This window comes from Lathamus discolor, chromosome 1 (genome assembly GCF_037157495.1).
Source record: "Lathamus discolor isolate bLatDis1 chromosome 1, bLatDis1.hap1, whole genome shotgun sequence".
Classification (NCBI taxonomy): domain Eukaryota; kingdom Metazoa; phylum Chordata; class Aves; order Psittaciformes; family Psittacidae; genus Lathamus; species Lathamus discolor.
Genome location: NC_088884.1, coordinates 73,541,428 through 73,556,192, shown reverse-complemented (window position 1 = coordinate 73,556,192; position 14,765 = coordinate 73,541,428). Strand labels below are relative to the sequence as shown.

The following is a 14,765-nucleotide window of genomic DNA, read 5'->3' as shown; positions in this document are numbered from 1 at the left end:
GAAAAACCTGAGCCATTCCTTCCGCCAGACCAGATTGTACATTGTATGCAAACCCAAAGTAACGTGAAAGGCCTCGACCTCAGGAAAGAGAAACGGCACTTCTCAGGGCCATACGTACTGTCAGCATGTACATCGCAACCCCTGGCTGCTATCTTGTCTGCATAAACAAGAAATGATTTACTTTCCTTATCGTATAGCAGAAAGGAACAGGATCTGATGAGCGCGCAGGAAACATCTTGCCCTGCCATCTCCTACCAGCAAATCTGCAGTATTCAGTTAGAACATATAAAAAACCTAGATGAATTTGTGTATTATGTATCTATCACCACTGAGTTCTTTAAGAATACAATACCGAGTGCAAGATTATAGAGTACAACTGCATCAGGCATAACGTGTGGTGAATGCACCATCTAGCCATGACCACAAATAGGAATCTGAGAGAAAGCATGATGCTTACACCCACTGTGGGCTCTTCAAAACCGTAACCTGGCTTCAAAGCACAACTTCGTATTAAGGCATCCTTATGGAGTGCCTTCAAATGACTGAAAAATTATAATGTCAGGGGCATAAAGCAAAGCTGGCAAATAGAAGGCAGCCAAATTATTAGGTATTTGAAACATGAGAAAAGCAAAGAGCAGCAGTAGAAAAGAGCTGAACAGCTCTGAGAGAAACAGTCTTGTTCTGAGAAAATCAAGATGACTGTCTGCTCATCCCTCCCAGTCATGCACAAGTAACATAGCTGAGCTGATTTTCCTCTGCTTGGCTCCAGGAAATCAAAGTGATTTAAGAAAAATAGCAAAAAGAAAAAAAAAAAATCCCTTTTTTTTTTTTATCCAGCTGACCAAAGCTGGGAGATGTTCTTTTACCCTCCTGAGGTAAAGTAGGCAGTATTCCTCACAGAACTACATTCAGGGGTTATCAGCCCTATGTAATTAGGGCTGATAAGCCAACATTCAGAGATCTTTTGCTCTGCCTTAGATTAGCTGAACAACTGTAATGATAGCAAAACACAGTCCCCTATCCATGCCCACCCAAAAGAAGAAAACATCTTCTGTCATAACAGTTCAGTGTCCTCGGTTTTGTACTGTCAACAGCTTCAGAGAGAGGGATAAAGGAACAGAGTCCTGTCAGGATATCCTGTCATTCAATTAGGAAGGGTTTATTCAGCTCTGCAGTGAAAACTTGCAGCAAATACCCTGAGTTTTGGAATTTTTCCTGCCTACAGGCGAGCTCTGCATGCTGTATCCTTCACTCATTTTCCCTTCAGGAAGACAAGAGTCCCTTTAAATAATTTGCCTAAGAATGCAGAAGAAAAAGCACCTCTAACAAACAATCACTTGACAACAGGTTTTAGTGTGCATGTCTGGGAAGCTCTGAAGAAAAAAATCCAGTTCTTCACAATGGAAAGAAATACAGTTATTTTATTCTTTTTGGCTCTTTTGGCTGCAGTGAAACTGTGTTTGACATCACAAGTCCCAGATGAGGTAAGAAGCAGCTTCTTATTTAGGTAATGAATTACTATATGTCTGTATAAGGGTGGGGGTTGTTTCACTATTATAGAGGGAACAGTTATCAGATACTGTATCTTACAGAAGAAAACCCCACTTTAACAGTCACTGATGCATATGGCACTGAATTATAAACTAATACCTCTGTAACTCAGTCCTCTGAGATAACAGAAATGCATTTCTTCATTTCACATGAGAATTTGGCTTAAGCGATATGTCACGAGTACACTGAAAAGGTCTCTAAAAAATGGCAAATGTGGCAAAAGGCTGTAGCTGATACATTCATTAAAAGCAATAGAACTATCAGAATTTCAGATAAATCAGAAGATTAAAGAACTTTTTCCATAGTGAAAATTATCAACTCTACTAAGCATAAGGCGGAAAAATTATTTCAGATAGGTAGGGAAAAATTCTAAGGAATTCAGCTATTGGAAATGATTGTACAAAGTTATGAATTTAAGTAAAAGATTTGTAAACTTTTGGGGAAGTGGTACATTTGTCATGTACGAACCTTGTGGATATGAGGAATTGCACAAAATCTGTTTTCACCACCCTTTCACAGAGGCAGAAAGTGTTGGTTTTCAAATCTGAACCAGGAGTTCAATAAGGAGACATTCACTCATCTAAACTGTCTCACAACATGAGGCTTTAAATTACTGTGATCTAGAGAAAAAACACCTGCAGAAGAGGAAATAAAAGCACAGGGAGAAATTAGGAGGGGAAGGGAAGCCACTCAGATTATTTTTTTGCTGTCATTTGTTTGGTTGGGGTTTTTAAATGGAAAAATACTTTGAAAAGTGCAAACAAGTACTGGGATATGCGTTAAACCTATTTCTGTCTCTAAAAACAGAGCCACTGACAAATCACCTTTTTTCAGCTTCCCTAAGCAAAAAGGGAAGAGGAAATGGAAGAAAGTGGAAATAACCCCACCGTTCCAAAACAAACAGCATTTTATAGCTAGCAGTAGGGAAAGGGTATAACTTATTTTTATTTAGAATTTACCTTTTCAAAAATCTCTTTAAATTTTCTTGTTCCAAAATGAAGTTTTGTGGGGTGCCTTTTCAATGACAGCTTCTGCAATTAGATAATTTCAGGCACTCCTGCTGACAGTTTATTCACTTCTGAATCTGAATATCCTACAAGCTCAGCCAGTTATCCAGCCTCAGACTCATAACAACTTCTACAAGCACCTGCGAGGGGCAGGGCTTCAGTATCACACTTGGTTAAAGATTCAGAAAAATCAGCCAACACTGTTGGGTTTATGATTATTCAATATTTACAGTACCAATATGACTCAGTGGAAATGCTCATGTGAGTTAAGGTGCCTAGACTTCACATTCAATGCTGTATTGGTTCTTGCTCTGGTGCTATCACTAACGATGGGCTGTTAAGGTGGTTGCACTAGTGTTGAGCACCAGCGTTCTGAAAGGCTTGAAGTGTCCAAGCCACCTTGTGTTGGTGCCTTGTGAAGTGGTTTTGGATGGGAAGCAAGGTGCAGAGATGCTCTGGTTTGAGTCTGTGGGAGCTACCATAGACCTGAGGCCCAAAAAGCCAGGTCAGTCCAGTGCCCCCACCAGCACTGGGCTCTGTTGAAAGGGCAGGGAGGCTGCTCAGTCCTGCCAGCATGGAACTGCTCACTGCTGCTTTGCCATGTCCTGCTCAAGATGTATCCACATTATCCTCACATCTGGAAAGAGGCCTTACTTTTATTTCAAAGACACCTGAAATACATCTATGCAACAGAAAAACGTTTCACTATTCAAATACTTGTATGTTACCCAAATCAGATTTCAACAGTACATTTCTAAAGACTAAAATTTGACTGCTAAATTGATGTTGAAATATACGTATAGCTGGGTGATGACTATTAAATGGAGTGTCTCAGAGCTCATGAAATTTGATCTCCTTATCAGTGTCTGTGACACTTCACTACTGAAATGTGCTGTTATGTCAAACACTGAAGGAAAAGATCACTAACAAGAGGAGAAACTGCTGGGGTGAGGGCTTCCTCTGGGACTACCAGGTTGCTCAAATCCTGCCCAACGTGCCAGTCTACCCACCCAGGCTAACCATTAGTTTCTGCAAAGAGGCTGCAGCATCTCACATGTGCCCAGAAGGTCCAATAATGCCTGGACAGCATAGAGCTGCAATTGTGAATTTTTTTGGGGAATCCCTGGACATATTCCCAAACTGGGAGTATCCATTGAGCAACACATGGATGTGTGCTGTGTACAGCACTGCAATGGCTCCATCCTTGAAAGTGGTAACTTGGAACACACCCTGCATAGCAAATGACCTGAAGATCCTACCATGGTGCTGCTGCACAAAGTGTTAATGGTCGATCTAGCAAGGGAAGGGACAGAGAAGACCTTGAAGGGAGAGTGTGCAGGGCCCATTCCTGCAAACAGGAATTGCCCAGAAATGTTGGGTCTGACACTCCACATCCTGGTGGGCTATTGGCTCCAAGGGGGAGCTGAGAGATGACTATAAGTACTCATAAGAAAGGAGTAGTAAACTCTGTAACAGAACAGAACAGCAAAACCATCAGAGACAAATTAAAATCGAAGCAACATACCACAGCTTGTTTCTCCACAACTGACCTTTTCCAAATCAAATGGGAGTTTTCTAAAAAGTCTTATCTTTCAAAACAAACTTCATGCGAGAAGCTCCATTATCCTGAATTATGCTCCTCTAGTATAATTGTCCTTCTGGCTTTATAATCTGGAAAACTACTTAGAACATCCACAGACTAACTATTAACTATTATTGAGGGGCCTGGACCAAATGATCTCCAGAGGTCCCTTCCAATCCGAACGATTCTGTGATTCTGTGCTTAACATATATGAACATTTTTAAATGGATGATGCTGCTAGAATTTGCCCTACATACATACACACGTACACGCACACACACAGAGTGGGCAGGTAGAGTATTTAGAGATAAACATTGAACATTTCCTCACATTGGCCTGGTAATGATTCAGACTCAATTGACTACTCAACCACCTAACTGAAATTCCATTCAAAAAGTTAATTTCAATTCTACTGTGTCAGACAGGAAGTCTCTCATGGTCAGTGTTGCTTGAGTGAGTTAAAAGTAGCTAAGCAGGTCCGTACTTGGAGAACACTGGATAAATTATCATCTTGGAATAGAAAAAGGAGCACTTCACACTACTTCATCTCCAAGAATGATGATTTCATTTATTACTTGTAGTTGGTTTTTAAAGATCATAGTTTGTATTAGATCATTTTTCACCATTTGTGAATTATAAGTTTAATTCCACACATACTAGCCAGGATGAAAGAGGATGAAGCCAACATTAGATGAAGTTCAGCAAAGACTTTGTGCTTTAAAACAGGTCAACTGATTCAGTAGTAGGAAAGAAACACTATTTTTTGTATATAGACATTTTCAAACCTATTACTTCTACAACCACAATATAAAATACCACTTCTGTGACAACACCCTAAGCTTTTTCTCTTTTTTGTGACCTTCTCAAGTCATTTCTCAGGTCAGCGTTTGTGAAAATGGAATCTCCACAGCAAGGGGCACGAGCTTCAGAACTAACACTCTGCAGGCTGATGCTGTCTCAGTAACCTGGCTTTTAAGTCTGCTGAACTTAGCATTTGCTGACAAAGCATTCTCAAGAGAAATATAACACTTAGAAGTGTTTATCCTTCAGTGGTTGGATATATTTTGTGCAGAGAAGACAACTGCAAAGCCCTGATATGTGGTTTAGTGGGAAAAAAGCTGAGTTAAATTTGTCATTTTTCAGCAATGCAACTGCGGACAGAGTTGAACCAACAAAGAGAACTTCTTCCTTTTTTAATTAATCATCTCCTATTACAGATGAAGAAGAGATGTGATCAAAAGCTGCTCATTCGAATGAAAACTGAGTGTGTGCCTTGCTCTTTAAACGCCGAAACCCAGTGCCCTGCTGGTTACACCAAAATTACCAACGGAACTGGAATACCAGACTGCAGGTATCTCTTTTGTCAGAGCTTTGCTTCAAGAATATTGTTCTCCATCAATTAAAAAATGTTAATTTATATAAAAAATGCTCTATTTTATGTGATTTTCTTAATGAACATTTATCATTGGGCTCACCAACTCCAGAACTAAAGCTTTACTCAGACTAATTCAAGCCTAAAATTGATCAGCAAACGGTATAAGAGGAAAATAAACATTGCTATCAATGGCCTATCAGATATTCTTCTGAGTGATATCCTAAAATCATTTATTTGTTTATTCTACATACTTGCTATGAATTATATGTCAATATAATGACAGACATATATTATCATATAAATTACACTGATATATAATTCATATCATATTATCATATATTATCATATAAATAACAGATTTTTCAAACTGCCGGACTGGGGAGATGTGGGGGGTGAAGGGCAGGAAGGAATATCCAAAAAAATATTGAAATCTTGCCTTTCATATTGAAAACTAAAAAAAAATAAAAAATAAAAAACCCCAGTATTTTAGGGGAAATGTAACTATTTTGAGCTTACTTTAATACTTACAGAACCTTGATATTAATTTTTTTTTAAAAACTGTTTCAGTTCAATATTTAGAGAAAACTGCTGCGCTTAGGTTGCAGAAATAAAGGGGAAAAAAAGATAAAATGAAAAAGAAATAAAATAAAAGATAAATATACAACGGCAAAAGAAACAGCTCCAAAGATCTTTTTAGACCTTGATGTGTGATGTATGTTTTAATGAGGAAAAAAAAAAGACAGGGTGATATAACTAAGTTTAAAGCTCTCCTGCCTGACACCGAGATTAAGAATTTCACTTTTCCCCACAGCAGGCTTTTAAGTACTTTAAAGCAACTCCAAATTCTTTTCCTCAGGTATTATTTAGACATCAAAACACACACACTTTCTTTTCCGGGATGTCGGCATCACTGTGTGAAGGAATTTGAACATCCTGAGTGCTGCCAGGGACGCTGGGGCCCAGACTGCATGGGTAAGCTCTTTTTGTGATTTAAGGTATTGGGTTTGCATTTTCTTATAATATTTGATTAGAAGCAAAGCAGTGATTTTTATTCTTTTCAGCAACTAGTGCCTTGAGAAGTTTGCTCCTCAGAACATATTATAGAAGTAAACAGCAGTTTTCAGACAAAACCTGGAGGATTTTGGGGAAAACACATGTTCAAAACTTCATTTAAAAAGAAAAATACGCCAAAAATTAAGGAAAAAAAACCCAAAAACAAAAACAAAAACAATATTAGGGAGCCCTCTTGGTTGTGAGATTTTCAAAACAAATCCTTTCAGTCAATGCCTGTAAAAATATGGGAGGATCCCCACAATGAATTTTAAAATCTAAATGTTTCAAATTTCAAGTTTAAATATTTTATCTTCAGTCAAAAATACCCTCATCTGTATCTGAGATATTTCTGTATCTCTTTAATTCTTTACTTTTTTTAGGCAGTGAGGGTCTTTCAGCTCAACCTGAAAAAATTTTTCCTCCCAACTTGTTTGCCACTAACAAATGCTAAAGGCATTACTGAAGCAGGGGTAATCAGGAGTGCCTCTCCTTTTGCTGCCCCTTCCTCAGGAAAAGCCTATCAGCAACTCCACATGTGCATCAAACCTCAGGCTACTGAAGTGGGCATCAAGACCTACAGAGGAAGTTTCCCTGCCCAGATGAAGCATTTCCTTGTTTAGTTAATGGGGTTAAGGTCTGATTCAATAATTGCTAAGTCCCTTTGTCCACAAAACAAATAGAAACATATAGTTTTAGCCCAAGCTGTGATTTAAATACCACTCACTTATCTACTAAAGCAAAATAATCAAACCCCAACAGCTACTTCAATAGGAAAGATAGGCAAATAGCTGAGTACGTAGTGTGTGGTCTTGTCTTCATCTGAAGATAACAACTTGTGTAGTGATTTATCATCTTCTCACCAAATGCAGCCTCAGTTCCCAGTAGGAGGAAGGTAATGCTATATGTGACCATCACCCCATACTTCAGGGTGGCCATATGAGGGGCAGAGCTCACTTCCCCTGAGCTAGTCTTGCCTGTACCACTGCAGGCAGGAGGCTGCAGAGGCAAGGAACCTCTCTTCCTCTGGCCAAACTTCCTGGCCCCAAGAAGCAAAGAATCAAGGTCTCAGCATTGTTTCTGCTGTCATTTGGAGGAAGAAAATAGCTCTTTGCATTATCGCAATCTCTCTAAGAGCATATGGCACGCCTTGCAATGTTTGGAGGAAAGCGGTCCTTCCTGAGGCCAGAGAAAAATCCCTGACTAGGGGCTTACTTCACATTTAGCATCTGATGGCAATGACAAAATTAGGTCTCAAATAGCACTCTGACTTCCTCAATGATAGCACACACTGAAACACACAGTGTGAATGTTTTGTCCCCTTCCCTCCCCACGAAGTGCCCCAAGCCAACCAGCTACATACTCAACTGTAAAGAAGCATCAAGGAAAAAGGGAAAAGTTCAGGGGAAGAAAGGCCCAGAGGAAAAGGCCACAGCCTTTTAACACTGCCAGTATCTTCCAACCACAGGTACCGCAGCTGGTGGAGCTCAGACGTCCCATATGTTTAACTGATGGGCTTCATCAGGAGCTACTCGTTATGCCAGCTCAGGTCCCCACTCTGGACAAATATTTGCATGATTCCAAAGACAAGCCTGGGTACCAACTGAAAGGTGCATGGTAGGAGCAACTGAATAGAAAGCACTGTGAGAATAAGAAAACAAAAAATTTTAAAAATTAAAAAATTAAAGGCCAAAAGAAAAGATAATAAACCTAGTTCTGTGAAATTATGCAGTCAAAATACAGCTTTACAAGTTCTACCCACTGTTACAGCCTTCAAGGAGCCAGGTGAAGTAATCCAAGAGGCTGCATTTGATAACACTTGGGAAGTGCTAAACTCCATGAAGCAAAAAAGTTGAAAGACTTCAGCTTTTTTTGCCCAGATATAAAGATTTTGCCTTCATACTCCGACAGCTCTAAGAGCTAAGCAGAAGCATCTCTTTCCTACTACTTTCTGAAGAACATCCCCAACAAAAGCAAAGGACTCGGTTGTCCCCGGCACCAGGGTAGCAGCAAGAGACTGTGCCAGGACCACTCCAGTCTCCTGCAGCCCTGCTAGCTGGAGGAAGAGTTTTATCTGCCTGGCCAAACTCATAGAACAGTATAGTAATTTGCTAAACTTCTGATAAAGCTGTCCCTTGGTGCTGGTATCAAAACAAGTGACAAGAGATAGTGAAGACAAGAGGAAGCTCAATGAATGCCAATGGCAAAAAAAAAAAGCCCTCCTTTGTCAGCAGTTTTACAGAATCCTTTTCTAGAAACTATACCATAAACTCTGAGTTCTCTCTATCTTTGCACGTTCAATAAAAGCATTGGTGCAGGTAAACCTGTTTCCATTCAGAGCAAATATTAAACAGCTTGCACCTTTGTCAGTGCTAAAGATGAGATGTAGCTATCACAGGGAAGCCAGAAAACAAGATTTACTAAAAGCCACCTTGAAGATTAAAGTACATATAACCATTATTTTACCTAATTTCTGGTTATTTCATGTAAATTCTGAATAAATCTTTTCATTCCAGCATGTATGAGAAACTGCACTAAAATTTTCATCTTTAGATTTGTTGTTTTTTCACAAGAAGCTTACTCAGATCCAACAGACCTTACAGAGTGATCATTAAGTAATTAAGAAATATCAACAGACTGGTATAAAGCCAAAGCATTCACTAAAATTAGGTGTGTACATATAGCATCCACTCATTTGCTCATCACCCTCATGAAACCTTCCGAATCACTTAAACACTAAATCAGGATTAAGTTACTCAGCGGAAGCATAAATCCAGTGTTGCCCATCTCCACCCACACAGAACAAGCTAAGACTCTTTATAAGCAATAAATCTACCACAGAGAACCTGTGTGGGCAGTAGGAGTTTGATACGGCCTGCATCAGGATTATGGTACCTAATGGGAACTTCAGTTACAGGAAGGAAGGGCTTATGTAAGGGATTTAAAAATAATTTTCATGGAGATGCTGCACCACTATAAAAAAAAATAAAGGATAGCCATACATGGAGAAAAGCCTGACAGAACAGTTTAACTAAAAATTATTGTAATATGGTTTGCCTACAGGCAACCTTTCAGTAAAAATGTTAATATTGAACAATTTCAGCTAAAAAATAAATTGTTTTGATTTGAAAATACTGTCATTGTTTCTTTTTCTCTCCTGCTGTCTGGGGTTTTTAGTCAGACTCTGTCTCACCTGGCATACCACTGCCTGTAATTATGGTTTTAGCACCAGAGGATCTGAAGACATTAGCACACCTTTGGCACACAGGTTTTACTAGTGACCACAGCCCCTTGGACATAAACAGGTTATGAGATACCCAAATTCCAATTTCCAAGATTATCTGAATCAAATATCACAGTGTTATAGGAGGTAGAGGGGAAAAGTAAAAAACTCCCACATAAAGTAAATGCAATTTGTGGGGAAAATAAAAAGGCTTAAACTCTAACTTGTTATCAAATATAATTCTGGCAGCAAATATTCAATCAGAGTTGTATTAATATACAGAAGAAGTGGTCAGGTGAACTCCATTTATATCCACTTTAACAGTTTAGACTGTCTGCAGATAGAGGTGGGTCAGTAGGGACAAAATCAATATGGTATTTTAGAATAAGAAAACTATTTTTATGCAATCTTTTGATTACAGTCACTAGCTTAAGTTCCCAGACCAGAGGAGATGATGGCCTCTGCTGATGCTGAGATTCTCGTTAAGAGATTTGGACACCTGCAAAACAGCAGCTGTCACTTGAGGTCCCTGTCTCCCCCAGATATCTGCAGCCCCCAGGGTTGTTACCCCTAATCTGCAAGGGGACCATAAGGGTCAGAGGGAGCTGACTGATGGCTTACACATTGTCATTTCTAGCATGTCCAGGAGGAGCTGCATCACCATGCAACAGGAGAGGACACTGCTCCCAGGGTATAAATGGGAATGGAACATGCACTTGTCAGGTACATCCTTTATTTTAAAAGAAAAAACATAATCATATGTAAGTTCTGCTAAAAAATACTGCGTATTCCATTGCATAAATAGATTAATCGGAAGTATTTCAGAAACAGTTGAGAAAATCTGCTTGAAGTTCATTTTTTGCTTGTTTTGGACAAATAATTTTCACACTAGTGTTTTACTGACTTGAGCATGTTTGGGTGAAATTATTACAAAGTCCTTCTGCCTTGCCTTCTTCACTCAGGTGTTTTGAGTTCCTCTATTTTTGTTTTTCCTTAGAGTGAGCTACTACTTACAACTTTTTGTCCTCATTAGAAAGTACTTGTGTGTGGGACTATACTCTCACTACAATGCTTCTTTGTGGAGAGTGCGATGTGCAGTGCTTAATAAACTTCAGCCCCAAAGATCTTTAAATAAAAACAACTCAAGTGAATCTTTCCTACCTCCCCCTCTACTGGTTAATCTTTCCATTACATCAAAAGCACATCTGGGACATGTGGAAAAGAGACAGTGAGTATTCAGAAAGTAAAACCTAACAACTGTAAGACTGATTTAGGCATTAAGCTTGATTACCATTCTTTATCAGTACCTTAGCATTCAGAATATCTGATTTGAAGTGACAGATCTAAAAGTTATTTTTAAGAAGGCAGAGAGAAGGAGGAAAAAAAATCATTCAAAAGGCAGTGTTTGCAGTGGTCATTTCTGATTTGCTGATTAAACCTGCCATGTTATTTTGTTTTGGCAGCTAAAGATGCTGTTTTCAGGCTGCTAAGCATATATCTATCTGCACAGGGGTAGATGAGAAACTTCATTTCTTGTTTCTATTCTGGAATTCACAGAAAGGGTTTGGTGGGACAGCCTGTGAAGAATGTGCTGAAGATAATATATTTGGTCCTTACTGCACATCAGGTGAGTTAGAACTTTCTTTATTAAAGTGGGGAAAGAAAGGTAAGTGCAAGCTGTATTCAGACACTAAAAAATAACAACAGTGAAATGAGTAACAGGTCCCATCAAGAGTTGCTGTCTGCTTCAGGGAACACAATGGGAAAAGAAAACAGGCAGCTACTGCATTTCTCATTCACAGTGGGGCAGAATTCAACTCAGGACTGTACAGACAACATGGTATAGTGCTATAAAAATATCTTAATCTTGTCTTGAGTATCTTTGCTATAGCAAATAATCAAATAAATCAGTGATTAGCATCGTCTGTGTGTTTCCGCAGGTGTGCCTCTCAGGTAGCCAGGTGTTATCTTTCCCACTTTTCACACAAAATTATGGATTTACATTTATTTAATCTAAATACAGAAGGTTGTTACAGTAGTTAAAATAGTGGGTGGGAACATATCAATTGCATAACTTGTAGTGGCTGACAGTATTTTGGTATGGTTTATAAATATATCTGCAAACCAGACCATCTTTATTAAGGCATGAAATACGTGGTATTTAAATCAGTACATCTGACTCAAAAAAACCTGTTTGGAAACAGGCCAAAAGTCCTTCTAGCCTAGTATCCCATATTGGAGGCCAATAGTTAATACCCAGGAAAAAAGTAGAAGCAACCAGAGACTGAAATCAAATTGCAGTGTTTAAAGGCTCTGGTTCCTGGATCTATCCTCCCTAAATTAACTATCTTGTGCCTGAGTCCAATTTACTTTATCTCTCCACAGTACTAAGTGCCAGACAATTCCATAATTCAGTCAAAGGTGTGAAAAAGGGTGGACTTGGTTTAGTTCCAGTTTTTGGCTGGTAGATGGTTCAAGGCCAGGTTGGATAGGACTTTGAGCAACCTGGTTTAGTGGAAGGTTTAGTGGAAGGTTTCCCTGTCCATGGCAGGGGGTTGGAACTGGATAAGCTTTAAGGTACCTTCCAACCCAAACCATTCTATGATTCTGTGATTTCACTGGTTAGCCATACTTCTATTAAGGGAAGCAGGGCATTGAGGGAGCAATCAGAGCTATGTTCACCATTTAAAATTTATATGTATCACAAGTATATACTTGTATAATATTTTTCCAGTTTTGCCTGCTTCTCAATGATTTCTAGCGTTTTCTTTACCTTCCTTACCCCTGCTGATCATTAAACTGTCAAACCAGAAAGCTGCCTGGAAAAAAAATGGGTATTAAGAAGCATCTCTTTAGTGGTAATAGTTGTTTAAGTAAAAATCTTTTTTCTTTTTCCCTCAACATCTACATGAAAGAGTCACGAATGGCCTCACTTTAAATAATCTATGTCGGCTTTTCTATACTAATCCTACACCACTGCTGACTCAAAGGCACTTTTTCCACCAGATGTCCACTGGATGCCAGTGTTGATACACAGAAATGTGACTGAGCCGTTTCCATGCAGATAGGGTACTTGAATTAATTCAATATTGTAAATGCAATTATTTTCCAGGAAGCTACCACAGGACTCAGCTGCATATTAACTTAAGCAACATTTTGCACTTCGGCTTTCAGATATTTGAGCTTTTTAAGTATACTTAAAGCTTAAAACAACAGAATCTTCAAAAAGGATTTCATAGTTGCCTTGACTCTGAATACAGCATCTTGTGCACATATTGTCACAAGTTTTATAACCAGAAATGACAGACTATAGGCATGGGGCCAGAAAAAATGCCTGAGACCTACAGTGATTAATCATCCTTTTAACTAAATAAATTCTGCTTATGGGGAGAAAAAAGGGTCACAAAACTCATCTCTTCTGGAGGTGTATGAGAGAGAATTGAAGCAAAAATGAGCAGTTTAACAAATGGTCTGTGATAAAAATGATCTGTTACACACTACATTCAATTTTGTCTCAAGATTCTATGTCAAATTTTACAAGTTTTACGGTATCAGCAACTAGTTTGGTGTTTATAGTGTGTGACCTGACAATTTTCAGACCCCAGGCTATTAACAGCCTGCAAAAATCAGTATGTTATTTATTGATATACATAACTGTGATTATTGATCTTCTCATTAATGGAGGCCTCTAAATTCAGGAACTGAGGTAAAAGCTTGGTCTGGTCAAAGCTATTGGCCAGGATGCTATTTGCTACGGGATACCCACTACCAATATCTTTCCAAACACCATTATTATTCAGTAAAGCCAATCCATCTCTCCATACAGTTTGCAACTGTGTTCATGGAGTGTGCAACAGTGGAATTACAGGGGATGGAAAATGCACTTGCTTATCTGGATACAAAGGGCTCAGCTGTGATCAGCGTAAGTAGATTGTTTTCTACATTCAACAGCTCTGATACAGTTAGAATTGGTAAGGACAAATGTAAAATTAGTCACACGTTAATCACTCCAGAGCAACCAAATATACACTTAAATTCAAACCCTGTGTGTGAGCTCCCTAACCATCTTCACCACTTCAGTTGCCAGAAAAATTATGACAGCAATGGAATTTATGGTCCCTAGATCAGGCATGTTTTAAACTAGTATGCTGCAGAACACAATGTCTCCCAGTACAGAGTGCAGACACAGCTTAACCTGTCACACTCTGTCCCTCAGCAATAGCTGAATGTGAAGCCTTGCACTGCCCTGAGAATGCCAGATGTACTGCCTCAGGCAAGGATGGAAGACAACTGCAATGCACATGTCTGCCCAACTACCATGGGGATGGTACACAATGTGAACGTAAGTAATTTTCATATCTGCTGAGTTCTTTGTATACAACACCATTAGTATTATATTTCAGATACTGAGTACGCTTTTGAACCAGATCTCACCATCTAGTTGTTCTTGGGTTCATATCCCCAAGCAGTCATATGTGCACAAACTAGATTCCTTCAGGATGAAATTAAACCCTAAAAAGTGCTTCAGAAGCCCATGAGTCCAAACGCTAACAAGCTCCCTTCCAGGGAATCAGAGTAAAGCTAGTAAACCTCCATGAAATACATAGTGTGAATACTGGGTCATCAGTTCTTACCAATCCACTCCTATCACATCCTTCTACTTGATAAAGTTCAACATCATAGTTTGCTTCCATAAACATTAAAAACAGCAACCAAAGGCTTATATATACTGATTATTCATCATGAGGTGTCTCAGTTTCATCACTAAGCATAAACCCTACAGATAAGTAAAGCTCATTTTATCTTTCCTACTTTTCATGAAACAAAGCTAATAGCATCTCAGCCAGAGGTAAAAGGCTACCTTAAAGTTGTCATCATAGACTCCTCAACTTGCCATTGAATGCTTAAATTAGCTGTATTACAAGAGTCCAGATTTTCTTTCCTCTGCTTACATTAGTCTTACAGCATCAGCTTTTC

The 14,765-nt window shown here is 38.9% G+C and overlaps 1 protein-coding gene across 3 annotated transcripts in view; it reads left to right on the top strand.

Moving 5' to 3' along the window:
* The first annotated feature begins 1,315 nt into the window (after positions 1 to 1,315).
* The window catches only part of STAB2 (stabilin 2), an 82,359-nt gene continuing 68,909 nt past the window's right edge, over positions 1,316 to 14,765 (top strand). For 2 of the 3 annotated variants that reach the window (XM_065680262.1, XM_065680255.1), the window contains exons 1-7: positions 1,317 to 1,484; positions 5,358 to 5,491; positions 6,372 to 6,487; positions 10,426 to 10,511; positions 11,346 to 11,415; positions 13,615 to 13,710; positions 14,005 to 14,130. In XM_065680262.1, coding sequence (XP_065536334.1) covers positions 1,401 to 1,484; positions 5,358 to 5,491; positions 6,372 to 6,487; positions 10,426 to 10,511; positions 11,346 to 11,415; positions 13,615 to 13,710; positions 14,005 to 14,130 — 712 coding nt within the window. In that variant the 5' untranslated portion in view covers positions 1,317 to 1,400. Of the gene's footprint in view, positions 1,485 to 5,357; positions 5,492 to 6,371; positions 6,488 to 10,425; positions 10,512 to 11,345; positions 11,416 to 13,614; positions 13,711 to 14,004; positions 14,131 to 14,765 lie in introns of all 3 variants that reach the window. The other variant, XM_065680269.1, reaches the window with a different exon arrangement.